Source organism: Vespa mandarinia, chromosome 10, assembly GCF_050613455.1.
Source record: "Vespa mandarinia isolate Hongniang chromosome 10, ASM5061345v1, whole genome shotgun sequence".
NCBI classification, from domain to species: Eukaryota; Metazoa; Arthropoda; class Insecta; order Hymenoptera; family Vespidae; genus Vespa; species Vespa mandarinia.
The window spans coordinates 1,691,568-1,715,340 of NC_140819.1; the positions used below are offsets into that span (position 1 = coordinate 1,691,568).

At 34.4% G+C, this 23,773-nt stretch overlaps 1 protein-coding gene across 3 annotated transcripts in view; it reads left to right on the forward strand.

Moving 5' to 3' along the window:
- The first annotated feature begins 2,323 nt into the window (after positions 1–2,323).
- LOC118444692 (protein O-mannosyl-transferase TMTC1) overlaps positions 2,324–23,773 on the forward strand; it is a 158,000-nt gene continuing 136,550 nt past the window's right edge. For all 3 annotated transcript variants that reach the window (XR_014982645.1, XM_035873204.2, XM_085659754.1), the window contains exon 1: positions 2,324–4,851. Coding sequence is in view for 2 of the 3 variants with exons in the window: in XM_035873204.2 (XP_035729097.2) it covers positions 4,496–4,851 (356 nt within the window). In the remaining variant the exon portion in view is untranslated. The remainder of the gene's footprint in view (positions 4,852–23,773) is intronic.

Sequence of the window (23,773 nt, forward strand, 5' to 3'; positions counted from 1 at the left end):
CTCGATTCTTTTCTTGAAATGTTAATACGAATTTTATGACATCAGAAATATTGTTAATATTTCTAAAATACGATTTTTCAAAATTCGAATGTAAAGAAAGAAATTAACGTTCTTTCTCAAGAAAAGGAAAGTGCAATAAGCGATCTAACATGAAGCAATCAGAAATGTCACGAACGATGATGGAAGATAATCAGGTGGATCTCGATTACGTCGGTGGTATTAGGAACAAGGAATTCTCGATTCTCTCTTATCCACACGAACGTTTACGCCCTTCTCTCGTAAGCCTAGAACTCCGCCTACAGTGGTCGACAAAGGGGTGGAAGCTACTTCCTAAGGAAACTCTAGTGATGTAGATAGAAAGAGATAGATAGTTCGAGAGTAGAAGAGCATACAAACAGTAGATGGGTAGCGAATTTTCATTGGATTTCGTGAACACGAGTTTCGATGTTGGCCGCGGCCGCGTCAAAGCATTCTCGTGCGACATTACCGGAAATTGCGGCTGGTGTCTTTCCTGAATTCTCTCTCTTTATCTTTCTCTCTCTCTTTCTCTCTCTCTCTCTATCTATCTATCTATCTATCTATCTCTCTCTCTGTCTTTTCGAGGTCTAGTCCCACCACGAAACGCATGAGTTTTGCGGTAAATTCGATGGTTTGTATATGTACACACACATTCAGATGAACGACGTAGGTACACACATAGATAGGCATTTACACACATACGCCCACACAAAATGAGGAAGTCCAGAGTGGATAGCTTGGTTGGTAGAACCTGTGTACTCTGTGCTCACTGCTGTTCGGGTACATTAATTAAATACATTCTGTCTTCTGTCGCTCATCCTCTCTCTCTTTCTCTCTCATTCTTTCTCTCTCTCTCTCTCTCTCTCTCTCTCTTACTCTTTATCTCTCTCTCTCTCTCTCTATCTCTTTCTCTTTCCCTCTCTATCTATCTATCTATCTTTACCTTTACTACCCTTCTCTTCACATTCTCCGTGTGCACACTGCACCTTTAACCAGCCGAATGTCCCGCACCTTTGATTATCCATGGAACTCCTATTGTGGTGATGCTTTAGTTCTAGTTTCGGAAGCTGTTACAGAGCTACGGCGTTTTGATGAAATCCCTCTCCACCTATCTATCTAAAGCCAAGCTAGCCATGCTTCGTTTAACCGAAATTTATTAGAAAGCTTAACTCATTTTCGACTGAGTTTCGTATTACTATATCTCGAGTGTTGATGAAGTTGAGTGTTAACGCCTGATCAGATGATTGCATCGAGCGACGAAATTGATTCTTTTGAAAAGTCATTCGTTTTGCAGGTCATTCTTGATGTAATTTCACGTATGTTTTGCTCTCACCGTTTCGATTCGGATGCTTGTTTACCTTAGACTAGCGTTTTAGATAAGGGTTTTTTATCGAATCGTTAATGTTCGATGTATTGTCCTTGGTCTGTTCAAAATCTTTAGTTGTATTAGATTGGTATTAGGTTGCTATTAGGTTCGTTAGTATTATTGAACGTAAAATTTTCTTTTCCTGTAGAATTCAAATATATTCGTTCTATTTTTTTTTTCAAGAAAATTTTTGAAGCACTAATCGGAATTATAATCGTTCTTTATGGTATTTATACTTTTTCACGATAGTTAAAACTGTTTCGTTTCTACGTGAAAATGTGAAAACATATCGCCGCGAGTTAGATACATTATTAAATAAGTATTTTTGGACACCGTTTGCCACAAGTAAGTAAATGTAACAAAGGAGGTAGTAAGAACGACAGCCGAACTCGTTTATCTTTTAAATCATAAATAATCTTTCCTCTTTTTCCACTATATTCGTTTCCATGGTTTATGAGTACATTCACGATTAAACAGCATTGCAAATGGGAGAGGTGTGTTCTATCGGGTATCTTATATACTCATAGCACGTTTGTGTTGTAAGCCATAACGTTTACTTTAAATCATCGATGAGCCACGTGACACAAAACGCATTAGAACTATTGATCGTGAGAAAGAGTTCAAAAAAGTGTTAGTACAAACGAACAATTTATTTTCAAAACGAAGTCTTTAGTAGTGTAAACAAATACAGATATTGGACGTAGGTACGCGACTCTTCTTGTACTTTGAACCGAAGGTGGGTGAGTCAGAAAGGTAGAAAGAGGGAAGAAGAGAAAGAGAGAGAAAAAGAGAGAGAAAAAGAGAGAGGGATCGCACGAGGACACGCACGCAGAAAGCCCTGGGGGTGGCTGGTGCGCGGGCGCGGCTTTGCGGGTCAGAGTGCGCTGGGTATATAACCGGGCGGATGCCGTCGTCCTTTAGTCTCGCGTTTATCGTCGTTGCGTCGATATCGATATCATCATTATCAACGTCGCCGTAGTTACTGTCATCTTCGTCGTTACGATTCGCGCGATGTTATTTTACATGTGACGTAGGATGATAAAAATGCGCGCGTTTTTTCTTTATCGGGTATTTTGTGACGTTCTATGAATGGATTAAAAATCAAGAGAAAAAAATTTGTCTTTCATTCTTATATGCCAGCTCTATTTTTATAAACGGATTTCTTTTACAAGTTATTCAAATATTAATGACAGTTTTAAACTGTTGGATTTCAAAGTTTAATATCGATAATAATTATGATCATTGGTCAATGATCCTACACGATCAATTGAGTTGTAATAATAATGATGATAATAAAAACAAGAACCACAACAACCTGTGTTCTCGTTAATATGGGTCGATCATAGTTGTGCTTTAATAAAACGCTGGTGTCCGTGTAAATCTGTGACACGTATTTCCTGTGTGCATGTATCTTTGAATAGTAGGTCAAAGTACTATCGTGGAAGAAGGACAATCAATCGAAGATATCGATCACCGATCGAGTTCGAAGTGCAAACAAGGTTACGATATCATCGATATCGAACCATTCTTCTTTTCATTTTGATCTGAAAACGTGGTCGTCTTTTTAAAGTAGAAGAGGAGTCACTGGAAGTGCCTCGAGCAGTCTTCCGGGATCAAAAAGGGTCCGTTCGAGAGAAGATGCAATCCTTGTCGATAAGCGAAACCGGAAAAGTTATTGCGATACTCCACTAGAAATTCGATTCGTTCGGTGGTGCGAGGGTTGAGAAAGGGTGAGAGAGAAGGAGAAGGAGAAAGACAGGGAGATGGGAGAGTGGAAGGGTTAGGTAGTGCGCAAGAGTAGCCGTTAGATAAAAAGACAGGAGGGAAAGAAGAAGAGAAGGAAAGAGAAATAATACAACGAAGGAAACGAAGAAAAAAAAAAGAGGTGAGAGTTGGAGAGAAAGGAGAAATTCTTGATACTGTGTTTTGAGTTAGATACGAATGATTGTCCATAGATCTATAGAAAATTTGTGACCAAATGAGGTTTTTATAAGTTATAACGTTCTCGTTTATCTTACAATAATTTCGCGACTTTCAGGAACGTTCACGAAAATTTATGGAATGAGATTAGTGTAATTGGAGGATTTGTGTTCACCAAAGTTCTCCTTTAAATTTCTCTCTTCTGGTGGACATTAGAAAATGGATGAATTGGGATCTACGAGATAGTGTTGGATAGAATTGTAATTAAAACGACGTCATCGTGCGGAGTGAACGATTCCATTTCATTCTTCTCGAAAGGTTGGAATCTTCCAATCGAATCTATCGTAGCGGATTTCTGTAAGGTGCTTTAGGAAGATATGCAGCTGATGCTATTTGGATTAAAGCGATCGAATAACAGGTATCCAATTGCAGGAGAGAGAACAATGAATCGATCCTAATAGTCGATCGCGCAAAGAGAAAAGGGATCAAAGAAGCATTGCATTTATTGCGGTGCTTGCCTGTCGAAAGCACGCGAGTGCAATCGATTTGGTCATTGCTTCTTGATTGGAAAGCATCCGCAAATCGACTTGTATGATGAATTGCTAAGACAAAAAGTCAAGCGATATACGTTTAACGAATTGCTATGATGAATAAATTCCAGAAAGAACGATCTATTTCGATTTGTAAGATATTATGCTTCTAAAAAGAGAGTATCGTAAAGGAGAGTAGAGTGTTTTGCTAGTGGACATCGGTTTGGCTGTTAAATAATGAACCCTTGTAATCGTTCATCGAGCTCGCTTCAATGAAGAACGAACGTTGCCGTCGGCGGTGCATTGAAAGGTTAAAATGCTCGATTATTTTTTGAGGAACAAACAAAGGGCTAACGAATGAGCTTGTCATCGTTAAGAAAGCATTGTCTTCGCGATGAAGAGACGTCCGATGGGAAAAGTTCGCGAGAAAAGATTGACGACAGAGATCATCATAGCAGCGATAATCTTTACGTAGTTTCATTAAAATTCTTGGAACGTATTAAGTAGGAGGTGATAGATGTATTTCATTTTCTGTTACTGATATCGGACAAATTAAAATCATCGAGCCTCATGAGATCCATCGTTTCCGTGAGTCACGCGGAAGAAGGAGCGTGCTGGTCAAATTCAACGATCGCGATCGTTTGGGCGGTCCGGTGAAGTTATGAGGCGGCGTAACAACGGCTTTACGGCTGGCGGCAATAATGTCGCTTTTTGCTGCCAAAACGCGAGAAAAGCTGGAAATCGCTCTTTTGCTGGTGGTAGTTGCAACGAATCGGAGGGCAACGAACCACCGGAATGGTGCATCTATGCGGCTGTTACCCTTGTCGCGATTGGTTGTTATCTGAACGCTCTTGGTGGAGATTTTGTGCACGATGATATCCCAGCTATTGTAAGGAACAAGGATGTGATCGCTCAAACCCCTATCGCTAACGTTTTAAAGGACGATTTTTGGGGTACGCCGATGCAAGATGTCAATAGCCACAAGAGTTATCGTCCACTTACTACTCTTACATTTCGGTGAGTATGATTTTTATAAACTTAGAGTGTAATTTCCTTTCAATATGTTTCGAATATTAAGACATTTTTAACCTTAAATTGGTAGTTAAGATACACATGTACTATATTAAATCGATTAATGTCACTATACAATTAAGTTGATTTTCTTCTGATTTTGTAACATTCTCTTGGTTCTGTGATAAAAAAAGTGCTATATATTTTCTATACATTAAAAGATGAAAGATCAGTGTTTCAGAAGTAAGCTTCTTAGAGTTTCTTCGTTCGTTAGTATTTCAATAGGTGCAAGATTATTCTACTTATTAACTTCCTATTGTTTTTATGACGCCTATTTTATACTACGGACACGTCACAAAAAGATCAGACTTCGATAACATGTTGTATTTACTGGAACGTTTGTTAATCAATAGATAGATTTCTGATGTTTCATCGTGTCGCGATACAATGGCAAGTACTTACAGTCTCGTCTTACTTTCTTATTGAAAATGAGGATTATGAATCCGATTAATGTAACGTATGTGTTCGATAGTGGCAGAGACAGTTTACCACAGATGTTGTAACAAAAAAGAAAATCCTTGACGAAGGATTAGGTGAATCGGTAGAGCATGTTACAACAATACGAATCGTATGCCATATAACCCCTATCTCTTCTGTCTTTTTCTTTCTTTTTATCCTCCAACCCCATACCACTTTCGATTTGATGCATGGATACCAGTTTGCCACTCCACGTGCAATACTGCATATTGGCTGGTATTGGACGATCCATCACGCCACAAGACACCGGCACATCGCTCATCCGCCTTAACGCTCCAGATGCTCTTGCCAACTTCGTGGTGTAGCACAAGAAGGAGAAGGGGTCTTGCTAGAGCAGCACTACTCACCTACTTGCCCGTATATACAGACACACATATGTATAGTTACATACGTACTACTCTTCGCCACGAAAGGAAAAGGCTATACGAAGGATAGGATCCTACGTTTCGCATACTACCATAAGTGGAACGTATCTATAATAGTTCACGTCGAAGTAAGCAAGGAGAAGGAAAAAGTGTGTTCACTGGATATGTCGAGTCACATTTATCTCCGTACTATGAGATATTAACGATTCTGATGGCGCCACGTCGAAGTAGTTTACGTAAGCACCTCGTAACCTTCTTTACGTCTTAATCCTTACGTCGACGCGGCGTTCGTCTTGTCCGTTCAACGCAAACGACGAGCTCTTATCGTGAAACTAGCATGAAATCAAATTTTTTGTTTTTTCTTTTATTTCTATTTTATTTCTGTTTTAATTCCATTCTGTTATTTTATAATAAGAATAGCTTCATAAATGTGATAGTACTTGTTATGAAATTTATGACTTTCTTTTTATTATTTTAAATGACGAAAATTTTGGGAGTAATGAATTTACAAATTAATTTCTTTCTTTTCAAATTTTTCCTGACTTCTTTTTACTTCGTCATTCGTGCCATCGAAAGAATTAAATTTAATATGTTTCTTATTATATTTTTTTTTATGAAAAAATATTAAATTGTATCCGAAAAGAGCAGCTGAATGTTGCTTTAATCAGGCAAAGATAGAGATGTTTTAATTTTTGAAAAGAAATATATTGCGAATCATGAGTATAGTCCTCGTCGTGATTCTACCGACTTTTGCTTTTGGCGCTCACACTCAAATTCTTTTACCCGTTGCAATCGCAAAAATTTTTCCGGTTGCCATTAGCCTTTGAACAAAATTCTCTATCCTTTTCTTTTTCTCAACCGTGCACATTTCATTCCCCATCTCTGTTTCTGGTGATTATCTCTTCTCTTTATCTTTCTCTCTCTCTCTCTCTCTCTCTCTCTCTTTCTCTTTTTCTCTCCCTCTGTGTGTCTCTTTCTGCCTTTCTCTCTCTTTTCACATACCTAGCTCTTTATTGCCACGAAACTCGGACATTGCTCACGTTAGTCCGCTTTGAAGGCTCGAGTGCCCGAATGAAACTGCGTGGTCGACCCCAAAAGTCCAGGGTTGCATTCGTACCGGTTGACCCAGCGCCTTTCGCATCGTTCTAAACTTTCCGCTGTATTTCCGGTTGCTTTACCAAACTATGTATTATACTTTATTTTTATGCGCGTCCAACATATATAGACATGATAATATACTTATGATCTCTATTCCTATAATAATTTTTTTCAGCTTCCTTTTCTTTTTCATTATAAACTTTCAATGTCACGTTTACTCTTTGGTAAGATTTTAATTCTTACGATTAGTTTCAAGGTTTCCATTATCGTTGCCTGTTGTTTTAGTCGAATCGAGGATTAAAGGACTAAAGGACTCAGCGTAGGGTAAAAGCCGTTTCAATGCCAGCTAATTCGTAATTAGGTAGCATTATTGGAAAAGTAGAAAACTACCGAAAGTCGTTTATTTGTATAAATTCTCACATTTATGTAGAATAAAAAGACCAATTTGCCACGGTAATTATACGATATCAGATCCAGTCAGTATTAACAGAATTATTTTTAATAATAATCAAATGCATTGTATTATAGGGAGAAAATTCGCTTTGTTCCTACAAATTTTATCTACATCGATATTATTATTTATAATTTTAATGCTTTACGAATTGAAAATGTCTTTGAGATTTAATATTCTAGATATAACTATTCAAATAAATTTTTGGTGTTTCTTCTCTTTTCATTTGTTGGGATCACGTTAACTGTTAACGAAAGTATTCACAAACGTTTAATATGTAAAAACGATTACTATGCATGTTATTTTGTTTGTTTATCATCTACATATATAACAAACGAGTTAAAAGAAATACGAGAAATGTTATTAATGTTTAAAATATCATTTAATTCTTCATTCGAGAATTAATATTTATTTTACGTCTTAAGAATAATTAAAAATTCTTGTGGGATGTAAATTTATACGCGACGTATTGTACTTACGTGTTTTTTCTTATTTCGTTTGTTCTCTTCCACGTTCTTTTCTTTTGTATGAAACAAATGTGCAGTTCTGAGGTTTAGTAAATGGACAGTTGTAAGAAAAGAAAATATCATATATATACATATTCACATAAATATATCCATGAAATAAAATATAAAATGTAAAATAAAATATAAAATGTCGACAATTAACAATGAATGAAACGTTATTTGCAAGTTTTAACACTCTCGTTATAATGAATTTTGTAACATTAGAATGAAACAGAAAATTTTTATTAATCACAATTGGAAAACTGGAATATACATATTTTATGAATAATTACAACAGCGGAGACTAACAGAACTAAAATTAACTTGTTAATTAAAAAAATTGTAAAACAACGCAAGGCGTTTTTAGATTATTCGAACATTAAAATTTGTAGCTCGCGAACAAAGCGAAAATATCATTTTATTAAATAACGCTCTCTCGTTTTCTACGTTATTTAGAATTAAATACATTTTCCAATAAGTGAGAAAAAAAAATCAATAGATGTAGATACGTACTTTTTTCAATAAATTACTCGATATTATTCAGGAACATTTACTTGTTCACGCGCGCTTATATACAAGAAAGAAAATAGAAAAGAAAATGAAAGAACGGATAGACATCTTTGTAGTTGCACTATAATGATTGTTATAATCGCGCTTGCTCTAAGTTCTCTTTCACTTCCACGAGTGATCAGTTTCTGTTCCAACGATCCATCATCGAAAAAGCTAGTTATATTATGTATCGTTAACGAACTAGCTTTATTCTTTCAATGATGATAACAACATTTCTCTTACTTCCGTTTCCTCCCCGTTTCTCTTGTTTCTGTTGAGAAAGAAAGGATAAAAGAAAAAGAATAGAATGAAAAAGAAAGAACGTAATAGAAACTTTACAAAAGAGAGCGTTTCGACTTCAGCGAGTATAGCGTGCTATGTCGAGAGGCCGAGTAGTTGGAAACTCTCACTATCCTTTTTTTCTTTCTTTTTTTTTCTTTTACCGTCTAGAATGCACACATCGTAACCAAGAAATCTCAGCTTCACTTCAGGACGTTAACAATGGAGAAAGCGGTTGGTTCAACACCTCTCTCTCTCTTTCTCTCTCTCTCTCTCTCTCACACACACACACATACACACACACTCTTTTCTTCACCGTACTTTCCGCTTGAGTCACTTTCAACGAGCGGAGATCGCGGTTGTACGGAACGATGTAGCGGGCACGTTCGTGATCATCGTACCGACGAGACTCGAAGCTGCTAGCCGAAGAAAGTGGTAGTCGTCGAGTTAGTCGGTACTACCTGCTGATGTTGGTAGTGATGGTAGTGGTGTTGGTTCTAGTAGGGGGTCGGGCGAGGCTAAATTCAGGAAAACGCGAAGGCAAAGACGTCCTCGTCGTTCTCGTCGTCGTCTACAGCAGCTTTATCTCGTTATCGCCAGTAGAGGCCGAAGCAAACAGAAACGTAACGAGACGGAGCTTTGCTATGGCGGTTTTCTCTTGGTGTGTGTACGGCTACGGGAGAAAGAAGAGTGTGAGTGGCGAAGGATAGAAAGACAGAGAAAGAGAGAGAGGGAGAGAGAAAGAGAGAGAGAAATCGAGAGAATGATAAAGAGGAAAAAGGAAGAGAGAAAGAGAGATAGAGAGACAGAAAGGTAGGAAGGGTAGTCGATGCGATCTCTGAGAAAGCTGAAAGGGTCGTTGTGCATCATCAAAGTCCTGCAGCTTTTCAATACTCTAGCAGAGTTCATCGAAAGTTGCTTCGAAAAGAAGGCAGAGAAGAGAGCGATTACCTGAATTGGACTTTCAGACGAATACGAAATGCGCTTTCCCGAATAAACCAATAGGCGAAAAATGTTCGTACGGCCGATGTAATAGAATTAATCGTTATAGCCGTTTAAATAGGATCGTGTTAATGCTGGAAAGTCTGAAAAAGAATTTAAATTGTTATAAAGACTGAGACAGGGAAAGAGAAAAAGAGAGAGAGAGAGAGCGAGAGGTGGAAGAGAGAAAGAAGAAGGTAACAATCTCTTCTCCTCGTTTGTCTGTGAAGAAAGATTAGGAGACCTTTAATAGATTTAAGATAGTGTACACTTTGCAAGAAAGTATTTTGAAAGCACGAGGATGGCGATCGGCCAAGTTCGGTCGATGTAATGCAAGATAATGAATAGGAAGCTATCAGGATTCGGCTTTCTCGCGTGTAAGACTCGTTTCGCGTGAAGTAGTATTTCGCTGGTCGAGCATTTTGCAAAAGGGAATACTCAGGAAGCCGTTTATGGTAGTTATCCGCTGGAATATCGTGCCTCGAGATCGAGCGATCTTCCTGCTAGACGTTTTACGCGATCGTGTCGGTTAAATCGCGATCAACGAGTCAAGTTCACGTAGAACGAGTTCGACGATGATTTATGAGAAAAGTACGAGAGCGTTGAAGATTTTACGCTTCATTTTAAGTGTTCCGGACGATCGTCGTTAAGTTTTCTAAAGATGACGATAATCGGGAGTTCTAATTTCGATCAGAATTGAAAGTTTTTCTTTTTTTTTTTTTATTTTTTAACGATCAGTTAGAATAAAAACGTGCGATAAAATTTTAATTTTTTCTTTCTTTTTCTTTCTTTATCTTGAATCCATATAAAATCGATCAATAATTACAACAAAATAAATTGACGCAATTTATTATAATAATGTAATCGGAGAATGAATTTTTTATTGATACTCAATCTTATTAAGATTTTCGTGATGAAAGAATCAAGATTCATAATCAATTCGTTCTAAGCAATCAATCGAAGATTTAATTTCGTCGCACGATTCCAACTGCAATTCGTTTCTTTATCTCAATTGTATTTCTTACGGTAGATACGTTTCTGTCGTCGTTGTATCTTTAAAGTAAATGAGTGGTAAAGAAAAATTCTCGATATGGTCGGTGTTACGGGAGCATTTCTATGTTGGTGTGTTAGTTTAACTTGATCGTGACGAGGAATCGTAAACGCGCATTTGTCTTCCTCGATGTACTCGTACGTTTATCGGATTCATGAACTTTGCTTGGAGGTATGTAATAACCGACGATGAAACGAGATGAAGTAAAGATTTCGTGAAAGAGAAAATCAAGAGAATGAGATAAAAGACGTCACGGAATGATACAAAATAATATTTCTCTAATATTGAAAGAGATATTTAAAAAATAATTCTCTCATTTATTTTTATTTCGTACCTTAACTTTCTTCGAACGTATTTATTATTATCCATCATTATCGAATATATTGTTACAATACATATATGTACCAATGTCATATAAATATATCGAAGGTGAAATGAGATTTCTAATTAACGAGAACGTATTTTGTGTTTTGTCTTTGTTCGAACTCGTACGTACGCGGTTGGTGTTAGTGTTTATCCAGTAGGTTACCTTCACGAAGTTCCTTTGGGAGTTAGTTGTCTTTGATAAGTCTTACGATATAGACGTGATGTGTTCTCTACAGCAGAATATAGAAGGTAATTAAATTATTTTTCAATTTTAATATACTTTACTCTATCAAATATTTTTTTATCATATTATCTTTATAGAAAGTTTGCTACTTTATTACAAAATATTCTCGCGTAATATATGCTAATAAAAGAGAAATTGGTACAATGAATTTTTTCTTTTCTTAGCTTTACAATTCACGATATAGGAATACGTACGTATATATATATATGTACATATATATATCGCATCGACGAAGCAGCGAATATGAGAAATTGCGAGTGTATTATTCAAAAGCATTTCTTTCAAATATTTGCCGGTAAATCTTTGTATATGGAGTTCTATAAAATCGTTGCCTCTGGTTGCTCAACTTTCGTCAATACCATCGTTGTGCTAAAATTTATAGTTCTGTCTCATATATGTATATATATATATATATATATATATATATATATTCATATGTATATGTGCATCTATATAAGTATCTAAAAATGAAAATCGCGCGCGCGTGAACGCACTCGTTTTACAGTCCTCGGTTCTTTCGTCGTAGGAACTGCGATTTCAATAGATTTAATATCTTGCATGCTTCGAACACATTTATAGCGATGCTTTTCCAGTGTTCACGAGACACTATGAGCGTTTCGTTTCGAAACGTGGCTGGGTTCGGATTCCAATGCGTTTCGACGCATGTTCTACGCGCATTAAGCGAACGAACGGATTCATCGATTCTCGCGTGTTCTATGGTGATCCCACGTACGATCGAACGGGAAACGGAGAGTTTTGGGGAGGCATTTAAACCGTAATCACACGATCGACACGGATTCGCTCGAGCAAGCTTCACGTTATAATTCTGATCAATGGATGCGATTGTTTTCTTCATCCTCTTGCTGGAACATAGTAGTATATTCATAAAGATATTGTATAATCAGTTGATGAATGACTTTGGAATAAGAGATTATTTATTTCTAATTGGAATTTTTTATTATTGTATTATTCTAACATAAAGTAAATTATTTTTTCATATACTTAAGAAAGTGTTATCAAAGCGAATTTTTTATATGTTGCCGTATCATAAAAAATACATAACCGTAAATGACTTAAATATCATAGCATTTCAGATGTACGAATATATATATATATATATATATATATATATATATACATACATACATACATGTAATATAATATCTACATAATTTGACAGAAATAGTATTGGAATTTTAAAATTTATAATATCGATTTATATGTAGGTATCTATTTTCGATTATTATTAATCGATATCGGTAAGGAGGAAATTATCGAATGAACAGATATTATTTATAGCAAGTTTGGAGTTTACAGCGTGCTACATTTATTAAAAGCGTGGTAATGGTGTACTAGTAGGAAAATTCATTGGTGTTTGAAACACGCGGATATAGAGAAGCGATAATTTCGTCATCGGCACGGTGTTGGCACAGCGAATGTATCGCCGTTCGATTTTATACTACGAAGCCAAAGATAGATAGAAAGATAAATAGGTAGATAGACAGATAGAGAGAGAGAGAGAGAGAGAGAGAGAAAGAGAGAGAGGAATAGATAGATAGATGGGTAGATAGATAGATAGAGAGAAAGAGAAAGAGAAAGAGAGAGAGAAAGAAAGAGACAGAGAGAGAAATAGAGGAATAGTGGTCGTTTACGCGCTTATCGTCGGAGCTTAATGTCGTGCTGCGATTCTTCCGCGAGCAGAAAGGCACGACGGATAAAACGCACATTTCGTGACTCTTACTTCTTGTCGGTAGAAAAGATGCCGTGAAAAAGTATTGTAAATTCAATCGTTCAATCGATGGTGTGTGTGCGCCCAAACATGTACGTAAATATATTATACATCTATATACCTATACGTATGTATATATATATATATATATGGATTAGAGAACGCTTTTTCGTGCGATCGATGTAAAGCAGCATTTTCTGTACATTTCATTGTGTTCATTTTATTAACAATATGTATACGTATAATTTCGATTCTTTTATCTTTCGAAAATGAGCTTAGTAATGGAATTTAGTTTTATGAAATCTTCTACTTTGTGGAAAAATAATCCAGAATTTTCATCAACTAGTGGTGTAAATATAAGGTTTCCTACGAGTATACGTCGACACATTGATATATTTTTTTTCCGATAACTAAACCGATTCGTAACTTGACTGTAGACTCGATATTTTCTATATTATCGTTTAACAAAGTGGAAAACAGAAGAGGATTGATTTTATAAAATCATGAAGACTCGTGGTAAAGGTCGAATCTATGATAGATTTGAGAATATATATATATCTATATATATATTTTTTTTTCTATACTGTTTATTATAGAATATGGATTGTTCAAACTAATTGGGTATGGATTGTCCAAACTAATTGGAAGACACGATGTTTGAATGATTCGAGGTATTTCGTCGACGTCGACCTCTCGACTTAACAAGAATAAATGTATTGAATGTTTCCAATTTAGACTTTATATTACAAAACGCTTGATATCATCTTTGAAAGTAAATTATAATTTCATTCAATTTTGTAAGCAATTGAAGAAATTCATTCGAGACTCGTTACCTTTAACAAATGAGTCGTGCAAATCTCGTGTCGCGGTTTAGTAAAATTGGACGATTTAATGGTATGACTGGAGGATAAATTCTGGAAATTGCAAGGACCCATGCATGCACATACACGTTTGCTGACGAAGTTAAGGGAAGACCACGTTACTGCGAGCTTTCCGGCAGATAGTTAATTACTTAATTACGTTGCCGTAATTAGTTCACAGCTACGAGGTTGAGCGTACATGAAGGCTCTTGATTGACGTATCGTCGCGACAGTAAGGCACTCCTTTACAACGGCCACGTTATATACTTACTTACTGTTATCTTGGTAATAAAGTAACGCATGTATTTCTACTCATATGTATGGAATAATTTTCTACGTTAAATTTTCCCTACGAATCTAATTACTCCTTGTATGAATAGTTTAGAAAATCTGAATTATTCAGCTTTGCTTAGTAGTTCATCGAATTGAAGAATTCGAATTTTGTAAAATGCTATCACGATATTATGCCGATAAATTTATTCAATAAATTTTGCACGAAGTATTATGGATACTTTTTAATATATATATATATATATATATATATATATATATATATATATATATATTATATTATATATTATATATATATTTATATTGAAAAAAAAGAATTATTTAACTGCAGAAACATCTCGCTGTGTCAAAATGTGGCTTGTCTTTTTTATTCATTATTGTCGAACAAGGAAATAATTGAGTTCAAGCGAAATATTATTATGTAATATAATTTAATGATTATATGTTACGTATATAATTTTTATATAATAATAAATAAATTATGTATATAATAATTATGTAATAATTCAATTTTTAAATATTTTAAACCAATGTTTGTGATGATAAAGCGTACATTTCACATATTGTAGAAATTACATATTTATCTTTAGTTCTTAACTAATTCGTTTTTAATAATTAGTAGGATCGATAAAATTATGGTATAAACTATAATCTTACAATTAAACAAATTTTCTTCGTTACATTATTGCCGATTTTATGATTAGTTTAAGGGACGATCAAAGTTATCACATATCTTTGAAATGTACACATGAATGTGTATTGAATAACGTTCTTTAGCTTTGACTCGCTTTTACAGAAGTATCAAATGTTCGTTCGATGAGTATGCATAGACTCGTTGACGCATCTCCGCTTTTGTTCATTTCCTCGTGTAACGAGAAATCGACGTTATTCGTAAATATGTCTGATATTTCTTTCATACTAACATCCGACTGTCAAACGGCTATCGGCATACATACGTATTTATACGGAATGGGCTACGTACAAATAAAATGATAGAAATTGTATTTGAAAGTATTTTTTTTTGACCCAAGCTGAAACTATAATTACGTTTTTTTTTTTTTACTCACTGCTATAATAATGAAAGGAAAATATAGTCGAATCAAGTTAAAAAGTACTTTCAGTTGGCAATTTTTGTTGGATTTATATCAGACTTTTTTTTCATTGATTATCATCCTATAATATTGTTAATTTACAAGAGACACATTTTGCCATTTTTAATATTGTATTAAGTTCATAAAACGATGATAATACTTTTTGAGTATTAATTGTTTTCAACAGTAGCCTTGAAATATTAAAATTTAATTGACATTGTTTTGTCTGTATTCACTTAAAAATTTGTTCATACTTTAAAATTGTTAAGCTCGAAAATTTCGACTATTTTTTAATGTAATTTATGATGCGGATGCAATTCTGAAAGTGCACTTATTGTTTTTTTTTCTTTTCTCTTCGATAAGGAAACTCGTCTTTTGTATCTTACGTTTTCATCATGTAAAAAGCCGTTTCGTTATCGTCTTACGTATGCTTTTTTTTGTTCCTACCTTTCATTCTTTTTCCGTTATTTTCCTAGCAACCCAGATGCTGGTCGTTTTCTTCGAGCTTCCATACTTGCACCTTTAACGTAACTTTCCCGTTAACTTTCCCGAGCGCAAGTACGCGCAAAACTTCGACCGCATCTTAACAAATCCCTCGATAGCATATTCCCTTGGGCAGCAACCTTTGGAATCGCCGCTTTCTGCTCGCTTACTTTGGCTTACCTTTATTGTGTTTTGCAATTCTGTTCTTAGGTATTGAAGAATTTGAGATATTTAAGAATATCGTTATAATCACTGTTACGAAAACAATTGCTTCTTTTTTAATTTTTTTCGTAAAAAATAAGAAAATCATAGAAACAATTTATTCAATTTTTGCATATGCGTAAGCGATTAGATCGAAAATGTTAATAATAATAATAATAATAATCATAATCATAATTTATTTCCGATATTATCCAATTACAGTCTATTTTGGAACTTTAAGGCATTATATTTGCATAATAAAGTTTTCTAGTTTATTTAAATTCAATTCATTTTCGTGGAACACGTTTATTGAATTTTTCGTAAAAAAGTTTCTAACCATGTGTAAAAGCATTTTCTTCGTGGAAAAATAACCAGTGTATAGTAAATTCTAATATCCTAAACGAAAGAATTTTTTTCCTGTCTTCGTCTTTGTATATCGTGAATATACTGTTTGATACCACTATCTCGTTATTATTATAATATTTCAATGTTATAAAACTGTTTACGATAATCATTACATGGATAGAAACAAACTATTGTTACTATGACGTAAGTATGTTATATTCAAAAATATCTGCTCAATACTTTTTTTTTCAATTTCACATTCGAATTTCTTTTCGCGAATAAAGTTTCTTCTTTACATTGTCTTCTTTCTTTCTTTTTCTCTAAAAAAGCGTATCAAGCAGTAGAATGAATATACGAAAACGAACTTAACATTTTCTATGTAGCTTATATATGAGATGGGAAAGGATGGACGAAGGAGAAAGAATAAAGTCATAATCTTTATCTTTCTTTCAAGAGCATCCTGCGTGACAATGAATCGCCATGACGTTTTCATTTTCTCACTCTCTCTCTCTCCCTCTCTCTTCCCCTCTCCCTCTCTCTTCCCCTCTCCCTCTCTCTCTCTCTCTCTCTGTCTCTGTCTCTGTCTCTCTCTCTCTTTCTCTCTGTCTCTCTATCTCTGTGTATCTCTATTCCTCAAGCTTTCATTATATTCGTTTACTTTTTCTTTTTTTTAGTTCCATTAAAACTGAAACATTTCTAGAAAAAAGAAGAAAGAAAAAATGAAAAAAAAAAAAAAACGACAGAAGAACTTCGAGACAACATAAGGATTTTATTTATACGCAGCAATAAAGCGTTTCGGTATAAGCAGGGCACCGTAACATTAATCTCGTGCAATCGTAAACCGAGTAATATAAAATATATGGCCTCTTGTCGCTGTAATCCGCACCAGCTACGCTTCCATTGCTTCCGTCGCACCGTAGATATTGAGTCGTTGCGAGCCGAGCTTCATTAAGTATTACAATACAACGAACTCCAGCTTTTCCTGTGCCATTACGCTGCATTTTCCAAGAGGATGAAGGCAGCCAAGGCTGTTTCTTGGATCCGGGCCTTGTCTTTTTCTTTTTTTTCTCTCCGTTTCTACCTTTGCTTCTTCTATTTTATGCTTTATTTCTTCTCTAAGTAGTCGGCAGATCGTTGTTAAAGAACTCGCCGGGTGAAAAAGAATGATTTTAGACCAATGATGAATTCCATCGTTTGCAGGATTTAGTAGAACAGGGAATACACGTCCTTTCTTCTCATTCTCTTGTATATTCTCATCCTAATTACTCTGTAATTATCGATTTTGTCGTAACAATGTTTGCAAGAAATCGTACCATTTAGTTGCATGGGATTTCAATTGAAATTTATGTGACTATTAGATGGAAGAATTTGTCATTATATTTTACTTATTTCGACACCATTACTTTAAGATAATAACTTTAAAGTCTTTTAAAAAATCAATTAATGTCACCAAACTTTCTTTAAACTGATTTAACTCTAACTGATGACGTTAATCGCGTTTTGATTTTTATTTTCATTAATATAATCTTGTTTTGATGAATGTTTTCACGTCTCTATATTGTAGATCGTGAATGAAAAACTATTAGCAGTTAGTCAGATAATTTATTTGACTTACTACAAGCTGTTCGACTCTCCACGTGGCTTCACTAATGGCAAGGTCCTTCGATAGAACGGCTCATTGTCGGTTAATGTCTACCGCCAATCACTTCACTATCCTATTCACTCAGACCTACCCGAATTGTCTTTCAGCCACCGCAGACAAATTATTTGTATTTGTCCGTTTTATTTGTTAACACCATAGGTATCTATATAATTACATTTTGAACGAAAGAAAATGAATTATTATTATCATTATTATTATTATTATTATTATTATAATTATTATTATTTTTATTATTATTATAATTATTATTATTATTGTTGTTGTTGTTGTTATTGTTGTTGTTGTTGTTGTTGTTGTTGTTGTTGTTGTAGTTATTATTAAATTTTTATTTATATTATTCTATATTTTTATTTTATATTATTCTTGGTTGTTTGATTTTTGTGTAGGACGTTTAACTCTTAAAATAGACTTTACGGTTTTATTCGTCCATTCTTTTACGTCAGTTTTTATCCCAGGAAAATCTCATGGTAAAGACGATGTCAGGTGCGGTCCTTCGACGAAAGACCAGTTAGAGCAGCAATTTACGTTTAAACAGCACCGCGCATAATCTGTTTAAAGTCCTGGAACAACGTGGAAGGAGGACGCTGGCGTTATCTGCGAAGCTTAGCGAAGCTCAACGTTTTCGCGGAGATGGTAAAACACGAGCGAAGAGAAGAGAAGTAGAATAGTCATGATTGCAAATGCTTTCTCTCCTAGGACTTACGTTTTATACTATTTTATTTTATTCAAATATTTGTAATCGCCGTAACAGTGAATGTGTCTTCATTAGATAACGCAACAAGAAAAGATAACTTCGTATGCAAGTAGAAAGGAATTTGTCTAGTAGATATCGATTTTGTACGATTATAATTGGAGATTAGAAAAGAATTATGAAGAAAATTTTATTTTAGTAGATAATTTATATGGAGAATAAGAGAATTTTAAACGCAATATAAAATAAGAATAATTAGATAAAAAGAATAATTTTAAACGCAATATAAAATGAATATAATTAGAAAGATTCAAGATCTAAATGTTACATTTATGACAGATCATTTGTATACAATATTTCTTTTGAAAACTTTCATTTTTGTTCATTTAAATTACTAAATTAAAATACATGCATTCTACACTTCGATCGAAGTTGCGAGAGTACTAAGGCAGTCGAGTATTGCGGAACTCGAAAGTTCGATTTGCCAGTGGTAAGGGGGTGAAATTGTTGCGGTCAGCTGGATTAGGTTCGATTCGATTCTGCCGCAGCCTCTTGCCAAGATCCATTTCCTTCCAAAGGGTCGGCCGTTTCCGAATTGGGCCAATATCGTCGTCTTGGCGATTTCACTAACGGGAGGGAAGTGTCATTGAGAGCTCTCTTTAGATCCCCCTCTCGTTTACTTGATAGTGAAATGATAGTTGCGCTAAGAAGAAAAAGTGAAGCCTTCCCCTTGTTATTTTCGTTCGTAACAAAAAAAAAAAAAAAAATAAAAGTTTTTAAAAGTGAATATACGTTGTGATATATACGTTACAGTTATTTTTTCAACAAATCGAGATAAATCTTCGAAACGTAATTTTATATTTAAATATTATTGTTGCAGTTATTTTTCATAATTATTATACCAGCGATATAAGAGATATAAGATGTTAAAATATTCATAAAAAACTTGGTACTTTTTATTCATCTTTCATCGATATTAATTCAAATTATTTATTTATTCGGTGAATTGTGAATTTCGTTATCTTCTTTCGATCAATCGATCAATAACACATAGTAAATAGTCGGAGAATACTTACTATCCCGAGGCACGCCATCGCCATGCATTGTAGAACTCGCACAGTGACACACCAAGTTCTAATTCGAGTCGGTAATTGTTTTCCTACCTAGTGTCAGGCAATTATCTAGCAACCTTCCGAAAACGTATGCAATTTAATCTTTTATATATGTAAGTCTGATGAATAAGTCTGATTAGATTGTGTAGGTCTGAAACTTACATAGTACAATGAAAACGAATTATTACAAACATAATTAAAAATCTAGGGAATCTATAATAACAAGTTAAATTTTTGATACGATTAATCCCATGTCAGAATATTTTTTCGAGCATGACGACAAAGGAATATTTCATCGTACAATAACGCAGTATTTACGTAAGTAAATTTCTTAGTTTTCATTGGAAGAGCGTTCTAAGAAGAATTTGCATTTATTTAGGGAGAAGTTTATAGGTATTCTAGTTGCTCGAAGGTCCGTCTCCTTTTTCATGCAAATGCAAAGGACGTTTCGTACCAAGAAGAGAGAGGATTTCTAGAACTTTTACGTCACAAAGTCGTAGTAAACTTTCCTTTCTCTTATATTTACTCTTTAATTTGCAGAATTTAGACAGTTTAAAAAGAATTTTCAGTCTTTTATGTACAACAATTATACACAAAAGAAAACTGGCGAATCATTTTATGAGAAATTGATCAATTTTTTGGAATAATATTTCTATTTTCCTGAAAAATGGAATATGTAATAAATTTTAGTCTTCTTGTTTAAATAGATGAACGTATACAGATCTTTAAAAATATTAAAAATTATCGTAGTTACGACAAATGTATTTTTTTGATTACATTTTATACTTTATTTGCTATAAGCAATAGTGCATTGTACGTATAGAAAATTCTGAAAAAACTTGATATAATTGGACTTTCCTTTTTCATTAGAGGATTTGTAATATGTGAAACCTTTATAAACAAAAGCAGAATCAGCTATTGATGCAGTATATTCATCCGTGCTTTCCTATATATTTACTGGTTGTATAGATCACTCATAACCTCTATTGACCTATATCTACTCCTCTCCCTTACATTAATTACAAATTTATTAATTGATAATATATATCCAGCTTATGTATTTTATGTATCAACTAATGAAATTTTTAATCTAATTTTTCACATAAATTGATATTGATTCTTATTCATGTGACCTTTTCATAAAAAGTATGAATATCGTTGAATTCTTTCATAGATAAAGTAAACACATTCAGTAAAACATATAAGTTAGATATATTACTATACTATAGACTATATACTACAACTATAGATTGATATAGGCATCTATAGTTGTCCGGGCAGCTTTGCTTTTCATAAATGGATCGTAAATTTATAGATGTTCGTATATACGCCAATCAATGCCGCAAAAAGTAGCTATATGGGGAACATGACTAAGGAATAAAGGGGGTCGTCATATGAAATTGAAATGCCGAGTTCGAAACGCAATCGAGTACGTCGTGGAATTCACGCTCGAATCCGTCGTTACTACCTACAGTTCGCGCTCTACACGAGAGTCACAATGAAACCGGCAATGACGTATGACATCGTTTCCGGGAAACAGCGAAAAGGGTATGGGAGGATGCTGTTTCGGAGGATAGCTTGTGTGATGCTGGTGGATGTATGGAGCAAGAGAGTGAAAGAGAAAGAGAAAGAGAGAGGGAGAGAGAGAGAGAGAGAGAGAACCGGGTCAGAGGGTAGAAGGGTAGAGAATGGAAAGCACGCATCGGCAACGGCGATATCTGAAACGTGTTTCGATTGTATGTACGTGAGTATAACGCGAACAGTACAGCTTCGATTCCGTGGCCATGGTGCGACGATAATTGGATTCTCGTAATTGGCTGAAATTGGGGGAAAACGGTATTCATCGAGGAGGTGTGGGCTTATTCACATTTCTCGACCGGTGTATCTATATGCAGAGTGTCTCGTCTCAAGATAGCCATCTAAATACCTCCTTCAATTGTAATATTGTAATATGCATAATATAAAAAATATTTTATATGCAATTCGAATGATATCGAACTACGGATACGTTGCAAAAAATATTTTTCTGCCAACATTATCTATTCTGAGGTTTTCAAAATGTCACTGAGATTTTTTTTTTGTATATGTTTTTCCCTAATATATCATATGACATTAACATGCATTCAAACGTATCCTTGAAGCAATCTTTTACTCCCAAAATTAAAGATTTATCTTTATCGATTTTACAAATTTTAGCAATAATAGACGAGTATATATATATATATATATATATATATATATATATATTTTTTTTATTATGAATTGACGTTTATCAATTAAATTTATTTCACTTAAAATTTTGTATTCTGTAATTGGTGTTCGTTGAATAGTTTTGACAGATTGAGGAAAGATCTCTAATTATTTCTTTGACGATATTAATTTATTCTGAGAATAATGACTTATTCTCGAGAATGGAGTTTCTTAAAAGGTATTCCAAAAATTTGCTAATCGAATTAATCGATTGAAATCAACAAATACATTTATAATTAGTGAGATATTATTTTGAAATAATAGAATATCTTTTGGATATTTTCCATCGAAATTGAAATTTTCTTTAAAATGTGCCCTCGATAAAGCGCTAAAAAACGAACAATATAATTATTGCGAACGTTTAAGAAAGATAAGATGGTTGTTGTGCTCCTTCGCTTTTGTATTCTTGTATTTATTTGTAAAGAAATTCAGAACACTTTTAACTTTGCAGATTATGCTAACGAGAGGTCGTTTGGATGTCCAGGGCGTCTTAACGAGTTCTTTCGTATTATAAGTTCTACTAAAGTTGCTAACGTACTTCTTTACCGGTCTTCTTGCATTTGATAAAGAGGAGAAAAAGAGTGAGTGTCGTTTCAAATATCACACTCACATTGACACTTTATCGTACTATCGTAATATCGTAATATTAACTGACGTACTACTTCTCATCTCGTTATTAAAAGAAAAAAGAAAAAGAAATCGATTCGAAACATTGTTATATTCTATCATGTCTGAATCTATTCATGTTGTTAAACGTGCCAGTTCAGTTCGCTGAGACTCCGAAGTTCCTTGTCAGAACTTGTTACAAGTTACATCAGGATAGGAACAACTAATCTATGAAACAACAAATACGTAAATTGCAAATTGGACAAACTCCATTGAAGAAGTAAACTTGCCAAAGGTGTTGATATTGAAGATCTCATTTTATAGAAGAAAAGAAAGAAAGAAGAAAAAAGATAAAAAATAGAGAAAAATAAATAAAGAAAAAAAAGGGAGAATGAGTGCAAGTAATGGGTGATGGTGTGGCAAAGAGGTGAATGTCGTGACGTGGGAGTAATGAATTTTGCGAAGACAGCCTGACCTCTTCGCTCTTAAAGCGAGTCGAGGAAGCGACGATAAATCGTAGAGGATCGGCTCGGCATACATCCAACAAATCTCGGCGCCTAGTACTAGCATCCCCTAGCTTTTCCCTGCCGAGTAATTCGGAAAGAGGCGCCACGAAAAGGCTGCCAAGGTCCCTGAGGGCTACGCTCGATAAACCCGATTTGCACGGCGTCTCTACCGACCACACTGCTCGCTTGCTTCCATTCCCCTTCTCTTTAGCCTTTTCTCCTAAAACGTATCTTTTCGCCCTCGTAATTCCTTTCGTTCTTTTCGCTACCACGTAAGGTAGATTGTGGTCAAACGAACATGTCAAGGATTTACATTGGAGTTTTATTCAGAGGTATGCTTTGAAAATTAATATATCCAATTCTTGTTTGTTTTATGAAGAGCATTCTTTTTAAATTAATAATTAACAATAAAAATATTGCTTCGAGTTAAATAAAGAAAAGTAAAAAATGTTCACGATCGAATTTCCCGATATCCTTCGTATCGGACTAGTTATTTCCTTCATCTCTCTGAGATAAAAATCTTACTTTTGTTATTTTAAAGGAATTTTAAAATGCTTTATTTTTATATTAAATGAAATTTGATATCATTATATAAAATCATTTCCCCATTTCTGCAATAAAATTGAATATCTCGGATCATTCCGATCCTTTTCTTGACTACCAATCATAAAAT